This window comes from Fragaria vesca, linkage group LG1, assembly GCF_000184155.1.
Source record: "Fragaria vesca subsp. vesca linkage group LG1, FraVesHawaii_1.0, whole genome shotgun sequence".
In the NCBI taxonomy this organism is placed as follows: domain Eukaryota; kingdom Viridiplantae; phylum Streptophyta; class Magnoliopsida; order Rosales; family Rosaceae; genus Fragaria; species Fragaria vesca.
This window is the reverse complement of record NC_020491.1, coordinates 7,070,386-7,094,229: the sequence shown is the minus strand read 5'-3', so window position 1 is coordinate 7,094,229 and position 23,844 is coordinate 7,070,386. Positions and strand designations below refer to the sequence as shown.

The window sequence follows — 23,844 nt, the reverse complement described above, 5'->3', positions numbered from 1 at the left end:
TATATATATATATATCTATAGTTTCTTGTGGAACATTTGCTTTTGAAATTTAATTAGTAAACGATAATTTTAATTTTTAGAGGATCATTTATAGAAGATCAATTTTATAGGTAGTTTCATCAAGTTTAAAATTATTTTTCGTATATCCTTCGATCTTTTCATTATCACTGATATTTGGGTCACTAAATCTAAAACTGATTGATGATCAAAGGCGGATCAGGCAAGAAACCTAAATTGTTCATGATATTGTTTGATTTGTTTCTTGTAGCCATATATAACCAACAATATGCACGAATGCACGTACGACGTCAGTGTATAATTACCACAAATATACAAGTAGGTACACCAACGCAAATTTCAGATCTGAAATTCGTGGATACATGGCTTTGTCACTCAATGGTGCCTCTTTTGTAGTTTCTAGTTGTATTTCAATTATTTGAGGCTTTGCGTAAATGCCATTAGCTTTCCATTAACATCCTGGACCCTTCCATCGCTTTTCCATTTGCCATGGTGTTAATTATAACATTTTCATGAATTTTGTATTAGCAAACTACAGAGAGTGTAACCCAAACGGCCAGTACTAAATTAACTATAAGCCCAAAGTAAGGAGGAGATTGTATTAGCCCGAACTTAGTCGGCCCAAAATATGACACTCATATTGTATCATTATGTTGCTTTGACCTTCATGGAATTACCACCCTTGTTCTTGCTACACATATATAGTGAGATACTGTAATCTGATGTACGTAAAAGATACTGAAATGTATTTTCAGATGCGCACATGGATCTTGTATGAGTTGTATCATCTGCGCGCCTAGTCCGAACTAATTAACTTGATTGCTCTGTGAGGCATTTCATCAAACACTGTTGAGTAATAACACACATAAACACCGACAGAAACACAGGTACGATATCCAGCTCTCATGTTGGGTAGTTTTCAAACCACTTGTGATATTTAGTACAACGTGAGTTACGTGACCTTTCAATAAGACACAATTTAATGACTTGGCATGGTACTCTGATTTGTTTTGTATGTGATTTTTAGCTAAATATATGGGGGTCACTCAAGTCTACATATAGTACGTTGTCAAGTCATGAGAATAGTGAAAGGATCAGCTTCTTCTCAAATCTCACCTCCCACATCATAGCTGTGAGTCTCTCAGGAGTAAATGCAGGCCCTTTGAGCAGAGGATTCTATTGCTCTTGATGACAACAAAAAAAAAAAAAAAAGCCATTTTCTTATTGTTCTCTTGCATCTTACACCATATTTGAGAGAATCAGTGAACAAGATAACTGTTTGTAAAGAGATCCCTAATATCAGCCTCTATTCCACTGTAGTAGACGATATTTCTCATCGTCCAAACTTGAAAGTTTGCAACTGGTTAAATCTCTTTGATCACGGCCGAGTTCATCGTTGACAGAAAAATGTTACTGCTTGTAAAATGAGCTATGAGGAATTGATCATTTGAGCATGTACATGCTGTGCTTTTGTTTTCCATGGTGTTACAAATAATTGAGCTTCCATGAAAGCATGGAGATGATGCATTCAGCATTAAAAGGCAGGGGCTCCAGCTTCTGCTTCTTCTTGTGAAGCCTAAAGCAGATTAGCAGAATACGACTATACCTTTCCCGATTGGGCCAGTTCCACCCACGTACCATCAAATGGGAACGCTCGTACTCAACCGTTTCCACACAAGTCACACAAATCACACACAACTGGCATCTATTAGTTCAATATTTTTGTGACAATTTATCCAACACCGATTTCAAATTCCGCCTGTAATGTTGGAGCCTAATGCTTTCAAATCTTTTCGCCAATTAATTTCACAGTTGGATTCCATTTAACAAGCTAGTCCCAAACCCTCCGGAATTCCCATAGTCTGCGAACACATATGTTGAACTTAGTACCACAGTGGGGTAATACATGCATAGATTGTAGACCATTCCAGAGTGTGATTTCACATCTTCACATGCATTGTTTCAGAGCTTGATGTGGGCTCGATGAAAATGCTTCTCTTATCGTTGTAGAGGACCCCAATGTTTGCCAATCAAACTCTCACTCCATATTCCAGCCATGCAGAGACATGCCTTTTGAGTTCTTCTCCTCTACCTATATCAGTTCAGTTGGTGCAGCGCATTAATTCTCAGGCCCCCAACTACCAAGCTAACCTAAGCTTCAGTGCCTAAAGTGAATTACCCCGAGCTTAATGGCGATTATTTAGCTACGTCTGTCGTTGTTTAACATAAGCCGTATTTATCGGTTCAAGCATGAGATCAAGAGAAGTAAATGGTCCGGCAGTCGACATTGTTTTGTGAGAAATTCGTTATCGGATAATCAATGGGTGTTTGATTTCTGGTTAGAGATGGATTGCGAGGGGGACATATTGCGGCTTGAGATGTTGCTAGAACTTGTGGAGCATTTATTTTGGGTCCTTGATATTGTCTTCAACAATTTGCCATAATTTCAGATCTTTAATCAGAAACATATAACCCTTTGCTAAGATATCCATATATGGGGGCGCATAAATGCAAAAATATAACTGGTCTCTTAAGACCACATGGAGATCAAGCTATCTGATTTCCTCAGATGATTGTGATATTATGAAGAAAAAATTTCAGTTTACCCCCCTAATCTTTGGTGGCAAAATCAGTTCAGTCTTATAGCTTTTTTTTAAATCAGTTCGCCCCTTCAATTTTCATAAACACATCAGTTTTATCCAATTTTTGAATTCCTCGTAAAATATGACGTCACCAAACTAACAAGAGGACCCATTTCGTAAAATATTTTACCATTTAGTTTGGTGAAAACGGGTCGCCTTATCAGTTTGGTGACGTCATATTTTAAGAGGAATTCAAAAATTGGACTAAACTGATGTGTTTACGAAAGTTGAAGGGGCGAACTGATTTTAAAAAAAGTTGCAGGACTGAACTGATTTTGAGACCAAAGATTAGGGGGGTAAACTGAATTTAATTCTATTATGTATCTAGCACTTCTAAGTTTTTTTTTTGGGTGAAGGAATCTGACACTTCTAAGTTCTAAACATGCATAGCATCTTGAAATGATGATATTAGACTCTGAGTGTTGCTACAGCTCTAACACTACAATAGTCGATGAAGGCTAGCTTCAACCTCTTAGGCGAAGTTCCAAACCATCTAACATGAATAATATCGTAGATTCGCAATCCTAGTCGCAAAGCACATTCATGAGTCACACTAATACGAAGAACCAAGGAAGAACTATATGAAAACACTAACTGCCCGGTTGTTCTATTTGCATGTTTAGAGCAAGTCTACTCATCATTTAAAATTCAACCCAGGTTAGATGCCACGTAGGCAATCTAACCCAGCCAAAAAAAACTTGAATCCACCCATGAAATGAGTTTACTCATATTTCAACCCAGGTTACTTTGCTGGAGAGTAATTCAACCCAGGTGAGAGAACTTCATCAACCTAGGCGAGTTTTGCCACATCAGCCCAGGACCACATCGTGGCCTACGTCAGCCCCATTGTCTGAAGATGCATGACGCGCCTCTCCCTCAAGTTTTGTACACGGACCAATTGGCGTGCGGACAAAACGCGTGAACTTCAATCTTCTGTCGTGTACTGGCGACAGCTTCAACCCTACCTCCACACGTTGCCTCCAAATGGGTGGACCACTGGTTTTCAAACGCAACATTCTTCAAATCTCGGCCATTGCTTTCCTTTCATTTTGCAATCCGACGGCTCAGAAGAAATAGTCGTCGGGTTTGAAAAGATAATAAGAAAATACTGAAAATATTAGGAAAAATTAACAAAAATTACTGAAATTTTATGAAAATGGTCTGGGTATTATTCATAAATATCTATGACCTTTTTTACATCCCACATCGAAAAATGCATTGTTTTATTATGCATTAGAGCATTTCCATTTTGTTCTTTTTGTTTTTTTCTTCTTTTGAGTGCTTGAATGAATTTTATCTATTTATTAAAATTCTCTTTAATATTATTTATTTATATCTAAAACAAATCTAAAACGATTACTCACACTTGTTTGATGAATTTAAAATAAAAAAAACAGTCACTACCACGTGGCAGCAATCTCATATTCTGACGGGTGGAAATTGCTGCCCAGGTCACTGTGTTGTCACTGTGTTTAATCTAACCCAACGGGTGAACTTGCTCTTAGGGTGCCAAAGAATGAGTTGTATCCACTTTCAAGTTATCATTTCTTCTTCTTTTTTGGTCAAAAAATTATCATTTCTTGTAAAATGTAAAATTGGTTTCTGATTCCACATGTTCCCCCACTATCAATCGACATCAACATATATGTACAAAATGCAGTAATTGGTTTTTGTTTCGATATATTGGGAAGGAGGAGGTTTCAAAAAGGAAACTAATTATGAGAGTCATTCTAATGATGACTCTTAAGTTGAGAATTTTTCGGCTTATCCCACTTTTCGATCTTATATCTACATCTTGACCGTTCAGTTTATAGATATTTATGAGTATATCTTTTTTGCAAATTTTCAGCCATATTGAAAATCGTTAAGATACTCATAAGTGTGATTTACCAATTATGAACTTGAACGGTTCATGTTTGACATATTTGGTTCGTTCATTAATTTGATCTAGTTTGTTACCTTAACGATCACCGGTTTGGCTGAAAATTTGTATGACTGATCTACTTATAAAGACTTAAAAACTGAACAGATGAGATATCAAGATGTGATCGAAAAATAGGTCTTTTAAACCATAAACCGAAAAGTCATCAACTAGTCATCATCTAAAACTAAATTACAAAATGTGTTTTCCAAACTCTGTTATTTGTATATGTGAAGCAATCTAAATCCTGATTTAATCGTTCAAGCGTTAAATTAATCTTCGAATATCATTTATTTTTACGAAAAATGATTAGAAAAATACAATCATTCACTCATACCATTGCATCAAGCAAAATAAAATGTTATGATCAAAGTTAACAATCTCATAATCAACTGCTCATTTTATTAATTATAACAAGTCACCGCGGTTACGTCAATAAGTCAGTGACACACACTATAATCATTATTCGGACCAATGTCCACGAGGATATGCCAACAAACTAGACTAGTCTCCTGCAAATCGAAAGGCCCCTCAATGCCTCGAACATGTTGGTTACAAACTGATGAAAGTTGAGATTTAAACGCCATATATATATTTGCTAACTACAAACTGATGGACGGGAATTGACACTCAAACTCTAGACAATGAGACATAATTTTCATACTATGCAGCTTGAACATTGCCCACCGGTGATTTCATTCACTAATCCAAACCGGTTTTTTTGTTTTTTTGTTTGGACGAATGCAAACCGGTTTGAATGCATAGTATTTGCTGGTATCTTGTACCCACCAATCAACATCTCCACTATGACAAAAAAAAAAAATATCAACATCTCCACAGATCTACATACTATTACACCTCGGCATCCAGTCGTTTGCCTCCTCCCCACAGCACACTGCCACACTCCCCTATATAAAACCACCCACCATCTCTTCTGGCGCACCACCCTCATTTATTTTACTTAATCCCCATAAATATCTCACTCACTCTACTCCTCCTCACTTACTCAGATCTCCACCACCCCAAAACGATGCGTTTCACTCTCCTCCTCCCCCTCCTCCCCTTCCTCCTCCTCCTCCTCCTCTCACACTCCTCCGCCGCACGTAAACCAACCTCCACCACCTCCCACCTCGTCCGTACTTCATGCCAACACGCCAGCTACCCCAACCTCTGCCTCCACACCCTCTCCACCTCCCCTGCCCAAACCCCTCGCGACCTCGCCCAAGCCGCCGTCGCCGTCTCCCTCTCACGCGCCCGTAAAGTCTCCGCCTTCCTCTCCCAGCTCTCCCACACCTCCTCCTCCAAACCAAAACGTCAGCGCGTGGCCCTCGGCGACTGCGTGGAGCAAGTCTCGGACTCCGTCGACGAGCTCAAGCGTACTCTGGAGGAGCTCCACCACCTCCATGAGGAGACGTTCCGGTGGCAGATGAGCAACGCCCAGACGTGGGTCAGCGCCGCCCTCACGAACGACGACACGTGTCTCGACGGGTTTCAGGAGGTCGACGGCGAGGTGAAGGCGGACGTCAAGAGGAAGATCACTAATGCTGCTAGGGTTACTAGTAACGCGCTCTATATGATCAACCGGCTAGACGAGAGCCGTGGACGGCCCAGATCTAAGCCTTGATGATGGACGGACGGTGGTGGCCTGATTTACTTGAGACCTAGCCGTTGGTGTTTGTACTGTGCTTGTTTTAGTAATTGTAGTTCTTACTATTTACTGTTAGTGTTTCTTCAAGTTGTATTATACTGTCGTCTTATCCAAGTTGTATAATACTATCACTGGATCTAATCATAAAATGATATGTTTTCCATATGCATCACGTCCCCTATTGCAAGTACTAGTGTTTTCCGGTGACTATATATAAAGATTTAACGGTGGAAAACTAAACCACCAGCTCAAAGCGAAAGCTGATTAGTGTCACATTATGAACTTTAAGATGCCAAAAACTTATGCAATGGTTTCCAAATCTAGGACAAAAAATTTCCGCAAAAATCAAATGCCGCAGCGAAGTAACTTGAACTAAAACTTGGATCGCATCGATTTTAGTAGAAAGTACAAAAATTACATATTGCAAATGTATATGCTCTTAAATTCTCCCATCCTTTACGTTTTTGCTTACCTGATCATTTTTGCAATTTCTTCGGCTCTAGTTAAACGAGCATTTATCGAAACTTGAGTTTTGTATATTCTTGAACAAAATTCTATCATTCTCCCCAGGGGCAGAGGTACATTTAGGCTAGAGAGGGTCCAGACCCTCTTGAATTCCTAAACTATCTTATTAAGCTTCATTATTTACCTTAATGATGGCTAATTTGTACGTAGCTCAAATTCATTAACAATGGTGGCTGATTTCTAGCTCAAATTCATTAACACTACCCCCCCCCCCAACCTCCTCCTAACTTAACCATAAACCAATATGTTTCAAAATTTAACAAGAAATTATCAATAATTTTCTTGGTGTTATTTCGTGTTAATTATGTCAAAATTGAAATGTTCATTTCCTTCTTTTTGTATTCCTTATTTCCTTATATTATCAAATGATGTTTCATATACTACAACTTGTGCATATTCTCTCCTTAGAGCCAAAACAAGTTAATTGTTGAACAAAAAAAATAATCGGACCCCCCTTAGGATCCTGGTTTCACCTTTGATTCTCCCAAGCATTCGTATCATCTCTATTCTTCTTAATAAATGAAAAGTTTGAGTGTAGATTACAATTTGAGGAGTGGATTCCACTTCCTTTTTTCTATGTCAATCAAAAATTGAAGTGGCCCTAACAAAACCGATGGTGTTTGGGTCCGGCCAAGAAATAAAGAATGGTTGTTCGCGGTCACGGACTCGGGTCGGCCCATAATCCTAATATCTCGACCCGTCTACAAAACCTTACCTGGCTCCACTCTTTCAGTCTTTTTGGCGAAAAACCCTTTGCTGTTAAAATTGGTTGCAGCTAGGGTTTTTCTGCCACTCCCAGTTTTCCGCCAAAACATGGAAGCCATTGAAATGGAAGAGCCGCCGCTAACCCCCACCAGCACCGCCGCCTTCGACGACTCCGACGCCGACATCTGCACCTCAATCCTCACGCGCTTCGGCAACTCCACGCGCGAGGACCACCAGCACCTCTGCGCCGTCATCGGCGGCATGGCCCAGGGCTTCAAGGACCAGAGCCTCCCTTCTTCACCGGTCGCCTACTTCGGCGCCGCGTGCTCGTCTCTCGATCGAATCCTATCGGAGCCGGAGCCCTCCGGTCACATGATCGACGCTCTCCTCACGATTCTCTCCATGGCCGTCCGGAGAGTCTCGCCGGCGATTCTCGTGAAGAAGAGCGATCTCGTTAATGGAATACTGGTTCGCGCTCTTCATTGCAGCTCTTTGACCGTCGCCGGAGTCGTCTCCGGGTTGAAATGTATAGCGCATTTGCTCATCGTCGGCAGCCGAGTCAACCACAACAACTGGTCAGACATTTCTCAGCTCTATGGCTTCTTACTGAGCTTCGCTACCGATTCCTGCACCAAGGTGAATACCTGATCACATTATTTTTCCTTTTCAGTACAATTTGGATTGTCGAAATCAACTGCATTGTTTAGTTAAGCTGCTATAGCACAGTATATGTAGATTATGATTGTATATGTTAGTTGATGAATGCGATATTGTAGACACTTGATTGCGAAATTCTTAGGTTTGCAAGTAATGAGTTGAAGAGTAGAGTTGGTAATTGACTGGAGGTGTAATCTGAAACAGGTGAAAAGGCAATCACATTTGCGGTTACACGATGTGCTGCAAAGTTTTCAAGGGACTTCGCTGCACTCCCCGGCAAGTCAAGGGATTACTGATTCCTTCAAAAGGTTTATTCTGCTTGCTGGTGGGACAAAACCAGCTGCTAGTGAAGGGCCTACGGGAAGCCGTGAGGTTCTATATCTTTTGGATGCTTTTAAGGAGTGTCTCGCTCTTATGTCGACCAAGAATAAAAACGAGATCTTAGAGCTCTTTAAACCTCTCTTGGGACTGCAAAACCCTGTTGTTACAAGGCGCATAACGGATGGTTTGTATAGGCTTTGTCTTGAAGATTGTCCAGATGTTTCTCCTCAGATATTGCTGGATCTAGTATGCTCAATATCTCTTTCTGTCTCGAACAATAAGACGTCTGTGGATGACATGACATTTACAGCTCGTTTGCTCAATATTGGAATGACAAAGGTTTATACACTGAACAGGCAAATGTGCGTGATTAAACTCCCTACTGTATTCAGTGCACTACGAGGTATTGTTTTCCGTTAACGAACTCCGGTTACAAAAGTATGACCTTTATCATTAAATACGGCTGCCTATGCTTTGCTGTTAATTTAAGAATACTGAAAATTGTATTTCTATGCGTTCTGTAGATATATTGGGATCTGAGCATGAAGAGGCCATTCATGCAGCAGCGAATGCATTTAAGAGTCTTATTCATGCTTGCATTGATGAAAGCTTGATCAAACAGGGTGTCGACCAGATTGTGACGAATGGAAATATGGATGAACGGAGGTCTGGGCCAACTGTAATTGAAAAAGTGTGTGCTAACATTGAGAGCTTGCTTGGCTACCACTACACTCCTGTCTTGGACCTTGCATTTCAAGTTGTTTCGGCAATGTTTGATAAATTAGGTACTCTCTTCTTTATGCAATGTTGTTCCCCCTGCTCCAACTTAATAGTTTTGGTTACTTCTAAATGTCCAGGCAAATAGTTTTCAATTTGCATAAGAATCGTAACAGCTGTGACATACAGGGGTATACTCTTCTTATTTCATGAGGGGGACACTGAAGAGCTTGGCAGAAATGGAAAAGCTGCCAGATGAAGATTTCCCTTTCAGAAAAGAGGTATTGTCCTATTTCAGGAATCGTATTTTGTCGTTTTGAAATTACTAGTACAAATTGGTATGTTTATTCTTAAATTAAGGACTTCCTAACATAATAATTTTATATACAGCTGTATGAATGCCTCGGAACAGCTCTTGTAGCGATGGGACCTGAAACTTTTATAGGCTTTCTGCCTCTTAATTTGGAGGCTGAAGACCTTGGTGAGGTGAATGTTTGGCTCTTTCCAATACTAAAGCAGTATACAATTGGTGCACGATTGAGCTTTTTTACGGAGTCAATTTTGGGTATGGTTGAAGTGATAAGGAATAAATCTCGACAGGTATTAATCATTCACTGATGAAATTTGTTATTATTTTATTTGGAAATTATCATTAATTTATTATATTTGGCAGCTTGAGTCACAAGGACGTATCATTTCGTCAAGGAGTACAGACGCACTCGTATACTCTTTGTGGTCACTGTTACCTTCATTTTGCAACTTCCCTGCTGATACTGCTGAGAGTTTCAATGATCTGAAGCAACCATTGTGCAACGCTCTTCGTGATGAACCTGACATTCGTGGAATAATATGCTTGAGCTTGCAAACTCTTGTTCAACAAAATAAGAAAATTGCGGAAGAAGGGAATGATCTGTCTGATAGTGAAGTAGGTACTGCCAAACAGAGAGCTATGGCTAATTACACCCCTCAGGTTAGAGTAGATAACTTGAGCGTGCTCAAATCAAGCGCGCGCGAGATCCTGACTGTTCTATCAGGCGTCTTTTTGAATTCTTCAAAAGATGATGGAGGTTGTTTACAGGTACTGATTATGACAGATCCTACTCGACTAACAATTACAGTATCTTCATAGTTTTTTTAGAATCATTGAGAAGTACTGCATGTAGATATATAGAAATTTGTAATGCATTTCACAATGAAATATATTTAAGATGTATAGCCTTTGAGAAGTCATAGTATATATTTAAGTTACTCACCTTGTGAATTAAAAAGTGGTACAGGATATGCGAGAGAAGTTGGGTTTTAGAGTAGATTATAACATTCGGTCTTGTTCATCTAAGAGAGGGTTTATTAGGGGAGGGCTGTAAAGGTTATAACAACTTTTATCATATTGAACAGATTTTTATCTTGGATATTCTCTGTCCTCTTTTAAGTGATTTCCAATGTAAGTTTTACATGATCTTGTTTTGTGGAATGGAGAATAATTATGCTTTCACCATTTTCAGTCCACAATTGGTGAGTTTGCTTCAATATCAGATAAAGCAATTGTGTCAAGGTTGTTTCTAAGTAATATGCACAAGCTTTTGAGGGTCACCAAAGAGGCTAGGGCGGCTGGAAGTTCTAGTGATTCTACTTCCAGACAGAGGTATGTCATTTTCTATTTGCCTATGATTTTCAGAATCAGTGCTTAGGTCTTGGCCATAATGGTAGTTATTGTTTCTCTGTTTCGTGTCTTACATTTCATCCATTCTTTCATCTTAACTTCAGGGCACTGCTATTTGACTTAGCAGTTTCATTTTTACCTGGTTTAAATGCCGAAGAGGTTGATGTGCTGTTTAACGCTATAAAGCCTGCACTACAGGTCCAAACCCTTTCTCTTCACATCTGCGCATTTACTTGGGTTTTAAGCTTTTCCTGCAACTGATGAGAAAGGAAAGGTTGAACTAACTAAGGGTTTTACTGACTTCAGGATGACGAAGGTTTGATACAGAAGAAGGCATACAAAGTTCTGTCAATCATTCTTGGGGTATGCAAAAGGAAGTTGTGGATTTCATGATTCTATATATCTGTATTATTTGTTAATGGATCATCTTCATTGGTCCGTAGAATATGTAGAACCGTATTAGAATTGTTCTGATTGATATGGTATACTAGTATACTATGGAGGTTTGAGTTAATTATGAGATAGTCCAAGACATCTCTCATATAAGACAAAGGATGAGAAACATTAAGATGGAATTGTGGAGTCATGGGCTATATCCTTCCCATTTTTGCAGTAGCTATATATTTTTCTTAATGAAAGCAAGTCATCTTCGGAATGTGCTGATTTTTTTATGGCTCTCTTTGCTGTACATATGGTCAGGACTTTGATGGATTTATCTCTTCGAAGCTCGAGGATTTGCTTAGACTCATGGTGGAACTGCTGCCTTCATGCCATTTTTCAGCTAGACGACATAGACTTGACTGCTTGTATGTCCTAATAGTCCATGTTTCAAAGGTATATTCTAACAAATACTCATCTTAGTGTCGAATCTGTGTTGTTATTCTATTATGTAGAAGTCAGCTTTCGTTCAAGTTCATATGTATTGATTCAGTATGTAAAAACTCGAATTTTTTTGGTAGAGCGAGAGAGAGCAGAGGTGGCATGACATCATAAGTTCTTTCCTAACAGAGATAATTCTTGGGCTCAAAGAGGTGAGGCCATATTTCAACAGCAATATTTAGTGAATATGTCATTATGTTTCTCACTGTACAGTGTACTTCTGCTTGATTCATCTGAGCTTTACATTTCTGAACTTAATTCCTCGTGAAATTTGCAATCATGCCAACTTTTATGATTGACCAATTCAGAGTTGTCTGATTTTACCATATTAGGCTGAAAGTAGACAGTTTTTAAACATGCCAAACAATTGCAGACTATCTTAATTGTAGATCTCCATCTTTCACGAGGAATTCAACTCTGTTGCTTGAAGGAATAAACTCTGAATGCTGATTGCTCCTTTTGAAATGTTTTTTTTTTCCTGCACTACGTCTGCAGTTAGTCAGTTAATGTTAGGAATATTAATGAAAAACTTCCATTCTTGGCCAGCTTTCCACACATAGAATGAGAACCTTTCAGTATTCTGGTTTGTAAGGATTTTGTTGATAGCTATTTCTTTTGATGCAGGCTAACAAGAAAACAAGAAACAAAGCATATGATATCCTTGTCCAGATTGGCCATGCTTGTGGGGATGAGGAGAAAGGCGGGAAGAAAGAGAACCTTTATCAATTTTTTAATATGGTACTTGACACTGTTTCACGTTACTCATTATTATTCTAATTTGTCTAACGACCAGAAGTCCTTGCTATTATTTACAAGTGTGTTCATTGTTCTTTCTTTCTTTGATTATGATTGGCTAAAATCATCTTTAACTGAGCTTATCTTATGGTCACAGGTGGCTGGAGGTCTGGCAGGCGAAACCCCGGTTATAATCAGTGCTGCGATGAGAGGGTTAGCTAGGTTGGCCTATGAGTTTTCTGACCTTGTGTCTTCTGCTACCAATTTGCTTCCATCAACATTTCTGCTCCTCCAAAGGAAGAACAGAGAAATAATTAAAGTCTGTTCCTTCTCTTTTATATCAGCTTTTAGTGGTCATTTTTATTTTATTTTTTTATTTTTTTTATATCATCCTGTTATATTTTTCTATTTTATCTTACATGAAATACAGTCGGTTTACTAAACTTTTTCCTTATTGCAGGCTAATTTAGGTTTGCTGAAGGTATTAGTAGCCAAATCACAGGCCGAGGGGTTGCAATTGCACTTGAAAAGCATGGTTGAAGCCTTGCTGAAGTGGCAAGATGATACGAAAACTCATTTCAAAGCCAAGGTTAGTGCTATAATAGCATGTTTGCAATCTTATTCCTACACGACTTCATTTTCTGTTAAGCAGCTGCACTTTTGATACAGTCAGTTTCTTATCTCTTACTGGTGAAACCTGAACTGTTTTCAGATTAAGCTTCTACTAGAAATGCTTGTCAAGAAATGTGGGCTGGATGCTGTTAAAGCTGTCATGCCTCAAGAACACATGAAACTACTTACCAACATTCGGAAGGTTGTTGCGATAGATTCTGTGCAAGTATTAGAATAGCCAAGGGTTTTCACTACTCATTGCTGATCTTTATCTCTTGTTGAGCACAGATTAAGGAACGAAAGGATAAGAAACAACAGACTTCTAGATCTGAGGAAGCTAAATCTCATGCATCCAAAGCAACTACAGCCAGGTATAAGAATTATTATGTGCATATGAACAACATAGCATCTGTTCTTACTTACACGTCTACCTACATTCTTGTCTGCAAATGAAGCTTCCATAATGCTCTACATAAGATTTTATGCTTTACGTAAGGTCTTCATGCTTCTTTGTCAATGTTGAAGTTTTGTTCCTGCCTGTTTGGATCCTGGTGACATTTGCATAAGCAGTGTGCAATATACTTGCCCCTTTGTGCCTGATGGGTCCATGAGTTATCAGTTTTTATGAAATCTGTACAGCAATAAAGTTTAGCCTTTTGAAGGGGTAGTTTCGTCCATAATTCCAACATGCATATGCTCTTTAGTACTTCTCTTGCAATAGACAACGACATCAAAACCATATAAAATATATCATATCACTTTTTACTATGTTTGAAACTTAAGCATGTGAGAATTCTATGGTTATGTTGGTCATATCCTTGTAAATTCAATGTAGTTCTATCAATTCGTCTTCCCTATTTTCTGTAACTTCTTTTCTTTTCTTTTCTTTCAGGCTAAGCAGATGGAACCATTCAAAAGTATTTTCTGATTTCGGTGATGAAGAAACTGATGATAGTAATTCAGATTATATGGATACCCAAACGGTCACTGGCCGGCGTGGCAAGGCTTCACACCTCAAATCCAAAGCATCTTCATCACGGTTAGTTTTTCGTATTCATGACTGGACAAAATATTTGATCCACATTAAATATTCAGTTTGGTTCAGTTGGCTTTCTGTTTATTAAATTCACCGACACAAATTGTTTTCAATATGACCAGGGCCAAGAGTAGAACAAATAAGAACTTGCCCGACCACTTACTTGATCAACTAGAAGACGAGCCTCTTGACTTGCTTGATCGGCGAAGAACAAGGTCCGCCCTTCGATCATCAGAGAATTTGAAACGTAAAATGGAGTCTGATGAAGGGCCAGAGATAGACCCCGATGGTCGTCTTATAATTCATGAAGAATCAAACTCGTACAACGAAAAGTCATCTCATCCCGATTCAGATGCAAGGAGCGAAGCAGGGAGTCACTTGTCTGTGAATACAAAGAAAATACAAAAGCGAAGGAAGACATCAGAATCTGGATGGGCTGCAACTGGCAATGAGTATGCCAGCAAGAAAGCTGGTGGGGATTTGAAAAAGAAGGACAAGCTTGAACCATATGCATATTGGCCACTTGATCGCAAGATGATGAGCCGCAGACCAGAGCACAGGGCTGCTGCCAGAAAAGGGATATCGAGTGTGGTTAGGATGACAAAGAAGCTTGAAGGGAAGAGTGCTTCAAGTATACTAACCAGTAAAGGCTTGAAGTTTAAAAGGGTTCAGAAGAAAGGCAGCAAGAGAAAAGGCAAGTAATTTGAAGCACGCAGTGTGCCCCAGTTTTCTTTGTTTTGAATGTATTGCTGATGAGACCACAGGTAAATTATTACTATTATTATTGCAAGTTTGGAAAGTATAAAATCCGATGCTTTATGAGGGTCATGCTATAGCCTATAATCAAGCAATTTTACGGATTTGTTCAAGGCTCACTTTGCTCTTTTATTACGCAACTTCCTTTCCTGAACCCCAATGCTTTTACCCGGACTTGACAAAATGGACAACAAGTTCCTGTAGGGGGGACATGTGCGTTTACTAAAACATAATCGTTTGTGTGCTTCAAGCATTTGGCACATGAGACTTGCCAGATGAACATGCATAGGCAAGAGGGTCTATTTGATTGTTACTTTGTTCTCCTGTCTCTAGTCTCTACTAGGGAATGCCGAAATTTTATTGTGAACAAGAATATGTGGTCTCTGAAACAACACTATATCATATTACATATCAATTGAACATGTACATCAGCGGCAATGACATGTTTGAAATGAAAGTTATACAACACGAAGACGTCGCAAGACCAATGAGGCTCTTGATCAGATTTATCATTCGAAGTAACTAACAGAGAAGTACATACGTTGGCTAATGAGTTTGGCTGCAATTTTGTTTCAAGTTCCTAACAAGCTGAAGTTTCATGATGTTAGTAACCATCTTCAACAATCCCACAAAGGCATAAACCATGTTGATAAGTCACATAATATATGAAGAACAAGAGCAAACTGATAGAAAGCAAATTAAAGAGAAAGGAAAATTAAAGGTTTAAAACATTTCAATACATGAGGTCTACTCATGAGCAACCACACACAATATATGAAGAGGGTACCGTGTGTGGCAGATGGATTGAATTACACTAACTGCGCTCTAGTAACTATCTTTGTGGCTCAGGCTTTCGCCTTTCACACGAGTTAGCGGGGTTCGAAAGCTGGTGGAGGTGGTGGTGGTAACGCAAGGTGCTCCACTGTAGAATATGGTGGCACGGCTAATGCAAAAGCATGAGATAAGCAACGATCCACGCCGAAATCATATTATAAAGCTTCCACAATTACGGAGAGAACTGGCATCTTGCCATCACCGTCATTCTCATTGGAGACTCGAAACAGCACACGATGCATATGGCACGCTGGAACCGTATATATTAGCCATTTAAAGTCGTCATCGCCATCGTTATATAATCCCATGCAAACTTTCTTAGCATCAAAACGGAGAAACATGCATATATCAAACATGTTATATATAGCACATCCTGAGCTCCTCTTGGATTTCCATGGGAATTAAGATACAAGGATTCCAGAAGGGTTTAGGCCAATCAAAAGCCTTTATATTCAACAGCAGCCCTAATTTGATCCCTCCATCCCTCACATGTCTCTCTGCACAAGTCAGAAGTATGTGCAACAACGTAGGGAATAGTAGGTAAAGTGGGGCGAATAAGAACATGGATCATCTCTAACTCCAGACGCGGAGGCTCATGCGGCTTTGGAGGTATGCAATCTCTGTTCTTCAGTTTCCCCACTTCCAGCTTCAGACGATATACTTCGACATCTGTCGCCACAAACAATAACCATGAAACCATTTACATGCCGTGCACAAAAAACTCTCTACTTCATCACGCAGTTAACACCAAGTTAACATCAAAGTTAACCCCTGTATTTGCAAAACTTTGTCACAAAGTGTTCTCTTTGAGGTCATAGCTAATGAACTTTCGTTGACGAAGAAAGTGTTTTCTCTGGCCAGAAGAACATTCGCCGGCAAGATGGTCGCAGTCGGAATGCATTTTGAGGCAATAAGCATGACCAAAACCATTCAACTGACGCATAAAGTTCGGAAAAATGGGGGCAACCTCTATGCTACAATGCAAAACTAATGATCTAAGACAGTTCTTTTCCTCAATTTTATTGATTTCTATGTAAATAACGCAGCCCCAACTTATATCAAAATTCTCTAACATGTAATCAAACTATGTACTCTTGTAGTCGGAAATAGATTCCAACCTACAATTTACAATACAAGAAGCACTAAGAAACACAATAGTCACGCAACTGACAACTCAAATTTCATACAGTTGGTTATCCGATCAGCCAACTACTTGTACATGAAAACCAAAATCAACTACTGCTAAAGGTGTTTCAGTGACTGCCGCATAAGATCAAACCTACTGTGGCTAAGTAAGGACATGGGGAATTTTTCTAACAACAATAAGCGAAAGTATTTTTTGATAAACCATAGGGTGAGCTCCTAAAATTCTCCTCCGGTACACCTCAACAGTCTTCTCAAGTGATCAGCTGTCCAACCAATTCAATTTTCATAGCCACAATTGACCCAACTGAACAGGATCATATACAAGAGACTTCCTGGGTGCTCACTGCAAAGCGGAGTGTTCCGATTAATACCATGCCAATAACAAGATCTCTTCCATGAGCAAGCAGGTTAAACAGATCAAAAAAAAAATTATTTTTGTCTTTCACCAGAAGAGCATTCAAAAGTAAGATCGTAATTGATCCTACATTAGATATTTAGCACTAGTAAAGCATAATAGGAATGCAGACATTCACTCTAAGCAAATGATCCGGACTTCAGTTAATGACTCACTAAATCTCACAAAAGGAGCCTGACCTTTCCTTGAATTCTTTTCCACGTCAAAATCTATACATCTATGATAAAAAGGTGAAAGATAACCAGTAAACATACCTTCAGTGATATTCAAGTAAAAGTTGGGAGTACGTCACTAGATCTGTATTACTACTTGTAAGGCGCAAACAAAACTGATGAGTTGTGGCCACCAAACCCAAACGAATTAGACAATGCCACCTTAATGTCCAGTCTTTCTTTCTTTGGGCCTACTAGCACTTTCATATCCTGAATTCACATGCTGACAGAGTTAGATGGCAGTTACATTGAAATAAATTTTGCAGTAGACATTAAAAAGAGGGATATGGCAATGGAAGACAACATACCACACCCTTATCTGGGTCTTCCAGATTGACATTTGGATGAACCCATCCAGTTCGTATTGCCTATATTAATAAAGAGAATAAAACATCAAGAATAACAGCAGAAGAAAAGAAAAAAAAGATCAGTGCATAAAATCTGCATGTTCTACCAACTGCTTCAGTATTGAAAAGGCAAGTCAAGCAACACTAACAAAAGCACATTAATTCAGCCTTGCATCACATATAAAACACAAATATAAACATAAAATTAATGAAAAGAAAAAAAATACAAACAAACAATCAAACAAACATTTCTTCCATGTAAAAAGCATCAGATATGTTACCTGTACCGCAGCAACAGCCTCAACAGCGCCAGCTGCTCCTAGCAGGTGACCAATCATGGATTTTGTAGAGTTGATTCTCAACTGTAAAAGGTAGAGGTTTTCAATCACATGCCAATAAAAATTGAAAACAGAAGCTTGTGAATTGTGGTTACCTCAGGATTCTGGCCAAAACAATGAATAAGAGCATTATACTCTTTAAGGTCTCCAGCGGGTGTGGATGTTGCATGTGCATTAATGTAATTTACGTCTTCCTTAGATACGCCAGACTGAACTAATGCCTTCTCTATGCATTGAATAACTCCAGCCCCTGTTGCAGATACGGAACAAAGAATGTATATAGTGCATTCAGATCGTAGAATGTGATAATGTGATGTGATTCCAAATACTAAAATGAATATCCGACAAAGTACATAATGATAAACAGCTCGTCTCGCCGTGACCTTCTCTTGAATCTTTTCACCAACAGCCATAACTAATCAAATAAAAGGCACGAAAGCTTAACAGCTGGTTCCCGAGATTTGTTCCATGAAATGTCACGTGACAACACTTTGCTAGAACAAATACAAGGCAACTCAGGACAACCCTGGTGTAATGGAACTCTCAAATCTCTTATAGACAACATTATTACCAGAAAAAATAATAATAATAAACAAAGATTTCCTAAACAGCATTGTCTATGACATGTTCCCAAACACTGTTCCTAAACCTTCAATATCTTACTTGTGCAATGATTTTACAACATTTAATAAAAACTAGAAGAACCACCTAATGAAGCTAGGGGGATTAACAAGAAACCCAACGAAAGTATCTAGTTTTCATTTTTCTCTTTTGGTCAAGAACAAAAGATATTGAATTGGGTAGAACAGTGAAGATGTCAGAACTGAAAACAATTGAACTAGTATATCAGCAAAAAGGACTTAGAAGAAAATACTCTTGTTTGAGTGGATCAACAAGACAATAGAGAGAGAGAGAGAGAGAGAGAGAGAGAGAGAGTAGTTTATTAGAGAGAGAGAGAGAGTTTAATTGTTAATGAAAGAAATATTACCATCAGGACGTGGCTCAGTCATGTGGTAAGCATCACAAGTGAAGCTTCCTCCAAGAAACTCTGCATATATGGTTGCACCTCTTTTCTGCCAAATTCAAAATATTCAAGAAATGAAGGTATCTAAAGTAACTTTTAACACAAATAATGTGGCATCATATCAGATAGCGAGAAAGAGAGTAGCATCAGATAATGGGTTCGAGAGGCCAGAGTAGCACCAATTCAAAATGCTACAAGTCGCCCATGTAGCTGACAGAAGTAAATAATAATAATAATAATAATAATAATAAACAAAAAAAAACAGAAAGCATGACAGGTTCTACTTGAGGGACATACGGATACAGACTTGATAGGATAAGTGGGTTAAGTCCCAGATGATATCAATCTTACAGACATGTTGACCGCTACTCAAAACAGGCAAGAGAAATCCATATACATAGACACCCAAACATGAATTTAGAGTTTTTTACCTTAGCATGTTCTAACTCTTCTAGAACCAACACTCCAGCTCCCTCCCCCATAACAAACCCATCACGGTTCTGTCCAATAACCAAAACCACATGTGAGAAACAGAACATATGTAAGCCCACAAGTAATCAATCAGGACTTGGCAAGTATTTTAATTCTGAAGGCATTCACTGGTCAACTTGTTAAATAGCACTAGAAAATAAACTGAAATCTCAAGTATACTACACTTGACTATACAAGCTTTGGTTATAAATAATAGGATGCCTACGCTTGATACCAAGACATGTTTATATTATGACAACAGAAACATGATGTGATTGTACCTTTTTTTTTTTTTGCTAACAAAAGTTTAGATAAGACTCAGCACATAGGCAATGACAATGAAAAAAGAAGATGTGAAAGTAACAGGACTATTCATGACATTACAGTATCCCAAGGTCGTGATGCTTTAGTTGGATCACTGTTCCTTTGTGAAAGTGCTCTGCATGCCACAAAGCCTCCCAAGCCTATTGCAATAACACGAGAACAAGCATATCATGAGAAATTCCTGCAATTTCGAGAAAAATTAAGAAACAGAAAAGGTAGCAAGGGATGGGAGAAATACCAATAGGTATCATTACTGAATCTGAACCACCACAAAGCATAATATCCTGGACGAAATTTCAAAGAATGTTGCAGAATTAAATGCCGTACATGGAGGAATGATAATTATGCAGAAATAAATGCCGTACACGGAGGAATGTTAATTATTTATATCCTTCTTCTTTTCTATCTTTGTTATAAGGTTCTAAACTTTCTGTCATATCAGTTCATAGAATTGTATACACATTTTAATGAATTAGGTTTCCATAATCCCATTAGGGTGCTAGTAACAAATCCAGAAAACTTACAGCTTCACCTCTAATGATATGATTTGCTGAATTCAAAATGCAGAAGTTGCTTGTAGCACAAGCAGTGGAGATTGAATAATTTGGGCCCATCCAACCCTGCAATTTTAAGGGAGATAATCAGTTAAAAGACTTCAAAATTCAAACGGCCAGCAAGAAACATCAGAAAGTTCTATTGCAACGTAAACATAAACTCACCAGATCCATTGCAAGCATCGCAGAACCCATATTTGTAGTTGCGAAAGGCACACAGAAAGGATTCATCTTCTTATATGAAACCCGTAAAGCTTCAATTGCATCATTGAAGATCTGTTCAACACCAAAACATCAAATCAATCATCTGCGACAATGAAGAACGTATCAGGTTCCTCGTCCCAGCTGCAGGACTTTCAGTTCTATGTGGGACATCTGGCAAGGGATTTTACTTCTTAAAGATACTTTTGCTATTACCAAGTTTTTGAATAAGGGAGCCAGTTAGATGCTGATGCACTGTATTACATTACAAACTATAAACAAAATAAAAGCAATTTCAGAAATCAAAATACTTTTGGAACGCATTATCTCTGGTGGAAATGACTCGGTGGTAGGTGTGAAATTGTGATACTTATTTCAAACTAAACTTGCTAAAGAACATAAACCAGAAACCAATCAGTGAGAGCTCTTGTAAAACAGGTGTTGACCATTCTCCAAAATGTTTACAGATTGTTAAATCATATAGTAGTTATGTTACCTTCATTCCACCCATTGCAGAACCAATCAACACCCCACATTTAGTTTTGTCAATTTTCTCCATGACTTCTTCTGTAAATCCACCATCTACCAAGGCTTTCTTTCCAGCAGTAAGCAAATAAAGCATGAATTTATCCATTCTTCTGGAGAACTTTGGTGCTACCCATCCATCAGTTGAAAAGGACTTGATCTCTCCACCAATTTTCTAAAGAAAAGAAAAGGTACTCAGAACAAAATATTGAGGAAGCAGCAAGTGACCAGAGGTTTAGATAATTATTTACCGTAGGAAATGGGGAACAATCAAAAGCTTCTATCTCACTGATGCCACTAACACCCTCGAGCAGATTATTGTAGAAAACATCAGCATCATGACCAAGTGGGGTCACCACACTCATTCCTGTCACAACCACTCGCCTCTGCTTTGTTACAGGTTTCATCTGCTTTGTTAACTCTTCAGTAGGTTGCACAGCAACAGCCATGGTTTCCCCTATATTTCAGTAATGACAGTAATATTATATCAGGCATATATGGCATGCATATAAGAGAACATAGAATCAGTACATTACTTAATAACTATGAGTTTCTTCTCTTATTTGAATATCAGCAAAATTGAAGTTGGGAGTGGTAACAGACGATTATTAGGACTCACTATAAACTTGCATGCACACCTAATACAAAGGATGAAACATTCCTCCTTTTCTTGTCAAAGATACCAAACTTAGACTAACACAACCTCCCATTTCTTTTTCTACCTAGATAAAGCTTCCTGCCCCATTCACCAATCAATAGTTTGCAATCACATATGCTCTGGACAAACAAATCATCTGGCTATTTACCCAGATAAACACAGCATGCAAGCTATTCTTAACCCTCATCCCAATAGGTCTGCCAACATAGTCAACTTTAGGTAAACCAAACTACAGATGATCAAGATTCCAGAAAACATAAACCAAAACGTTTTTAGACCTCGAAAATCCACCACTCCAGAAATCAATCACTTAAATCCCACTTCAGATGCAAACGTCCAAGTAAGCAAGCACACGCAAAACACACACTAACAAATTAAAACAAGAACACCCAAAATTCTGAACCAAACAATAAAAAAAACTCGAACAGCACAATAAGCATGAACCCAATACCAGAATCAATCAAAAGAGTCAACTGAATTACCAGAACGGGCACTAAATCTCCTCCTGCTCCGATTCATAGACCCAGTTTTGGATCCAAACAGCACATTTGAGCCCAAAGACGATAAACCCTGAGAGCTATAGTACTCATCACAAGGCTCAAAACTCATCAGCCCCTGAATGCTGGATCCACCCCTGCTACTACTACTTAAGCATCTTCTGCTGCTACATTTGGCCAGCCTCCGTCTCCGGCCACCACCACCACCACGCAACTTGGCACGTGACGGCTCCCCGTCGCACGTGACCGACATGCAAGCGGCGACGAGCCACGTGCAGAGAGGGGACGCGACGGAAGTGGCAGCCATGATTTGAAACAACCAAGAACGACTAGTACCCAGATGAAGAAATCAGAAACCCAGATGGGATTGAGCTCCAAAGACTCCGAATTGAAAAGGGCAGGCGATGAAAATGAGAAATGGCAATGGTGGTGAGTCAATCGAGCGCATTCGACTCTGTAACTCTTTCTCTCTCTGAAACGGTTGGAGAGAAAGAGCCAAGTATTGGGTGGGAAAAAGGTTGAGTCTTTGAGTCTTTGCGAATAACAAAGACAAAAGGTTTAGCCTTTTTACTCTCTTCTCTTAATTGCTCTGAGTCTCTCTCTCTTCTCTGTGCTATCTCACTGTGATGTTTTGATGACTTGTGTAGCTCTGAGGAGGAAAGAGAGAAGGACACACTGACTCGCTGAAAAATACATCATCATAATATATATCGTCTACCAAAATACCAAACATCTATGACCAGAAAAAAAATTATTTTAATTATTTACACTATTTTTTCTTTTTCCTACTCAATTCAGTTTTGTCTTACTTAAATTGTTTGTATTTGTGTGTGTATATGCTTGAGCTACTCTGTGACTGACTGACTTAAACTCTGATTATACAGTATTTTTTATGTGTGTGTATAATGCTTGATTCATTGTTCTTAAACTATGATTTTCTTTGATCTGTTGCAGAGTGATTATTCTATAGCTTCTTGACTTCAAAATTTCAGTTCTTTGTTGGTCAGGTATTTGGCTTTGTAGGTTTAAAACACATGATAATATAGGCGTACAAACAAATACTAGTGAATAGTCTAATTCATGAGCAATACGTTTGGTTGTAAGATGTTCTGTTATTAATTTAGTATTGTGATTCAAATCATTCGTGTTAAATGATTAAATCTTTCATGTATCAATATTTTTTCTCATATAAGATTGTTCGTATACTATTTGATTATGATATTAACTTACAAGATTCCCCTAAAAAAATATATTAACTTAACAGATGCATTAAAAATTTAGAGGAGAAAGTTGGTTGGAAAAAATTTGCTATTATTTATTTGGGGTTACAAATCTTTTGAAAGACTCTTATGCTCGTGCCATAAGTGTTTTGTTATTCATTTTGAGAGGAGGTACAAATAAATGTGGAATATCACCTCAAATCCTCGATGAGTAATATGAGACTGTGAGTCTTGTCGTCATGTATT

At 38.6% G+C, this 23,844-nt stretch overlaps 3 protein-coding genes across 3 annotated transcripts; 2 read left to right on the top strand and 1 right to left on the bottom strand.

The window, feature by feature from the left end:
* The first annotated feature begins 5,523 nt into the window (after positions 1–5,523).
* LOC101304702 (21 kDa protein-like) lies at positions 5,524–6,438 on the top strand. Its single transcript, XM_004287616.1, has one exon. It carries the CDS (start codon positions 5,612–5,614, stop codon positions 6,203–6,205), a length of 594 nt encoding a protein of 197 aa, XP_004287664.1. The 5' UTR covers positions 5,524–5,611; the 3' UTR covers positions 6,206–6,438.
* Positions 6,439–7,567: 1,129 nt separating this feature from the next.
* On the top strand, positions 7,568–14,943 carry LOC101294113 (RRP12-like protein-like). The gene is made up of 18 exons (XM_004288952.1): positions 7,568–8,095; positions 8,321–8,840; positions 8,962–9,222; positions 9,344–9,435; positions 9,545–9,754; positions 9,828–10,232; positions 10,657–10,796; positions 10,919–11,012; positions 11,121–11,177; positions 11,514–11,648; positions 11,774–11,845; positions 12,318–12,431; positions 12,586–12,747; positions 12,889–13,017; positions 13,141–13,242; positions 13,329–13,411; positions 13,933–14,079; positions 14,199–14,943. Exons 1-18 carry the CDS (start codon positions 7,568–7,570, stop codon positions 14,776–14,778), a joined length of 3,831 nt encoding a protein of 1,276 aa, XP_004289000.1. The 3' UTR covers positions 14,779–14,943.
* A 1,744-nt stretch (positions 14,944–16,687) lies between these two features.
* Positions 16,688–23,052, bottom strand: LOC101304414 (3-oxoacyl-[acyl-carrier-protein] synthase II, chloroplastic-like). The gene is made up of 14 exons (XM_004287615.1): positions 22,523–23,052; positions 21,475–21,680; positions 21,195–21,398; positions 20,663–20,773; positions 20,468–20,563; positions 20,182–20,227; positions 20,004–20,083; positions 19,580–19,648; positions 19,113–19,197; positions 18,220–18,374; positions 18,068–18,148; positions 17,748–17,807; positions 17,482–17,649; positions 16,688–17,155 (listed from the first exon to the last, which is right to left on the bottom strand). Exons 1-13 carry the CDS (start codon positions 22,683–22,685, stop codon positions 17,533–17,535), a joined length of 1,473 nt encoding a protein of 490 aa, XP_004287663.1. The 5' UTR covers positions 22,686–23,052; the 3' UTR covers positions 16,688–17,155; positions 17,482–17,532.
* Between the last annotated feature and the right edge of the window lie 792 nt (positions 23,053–23,844).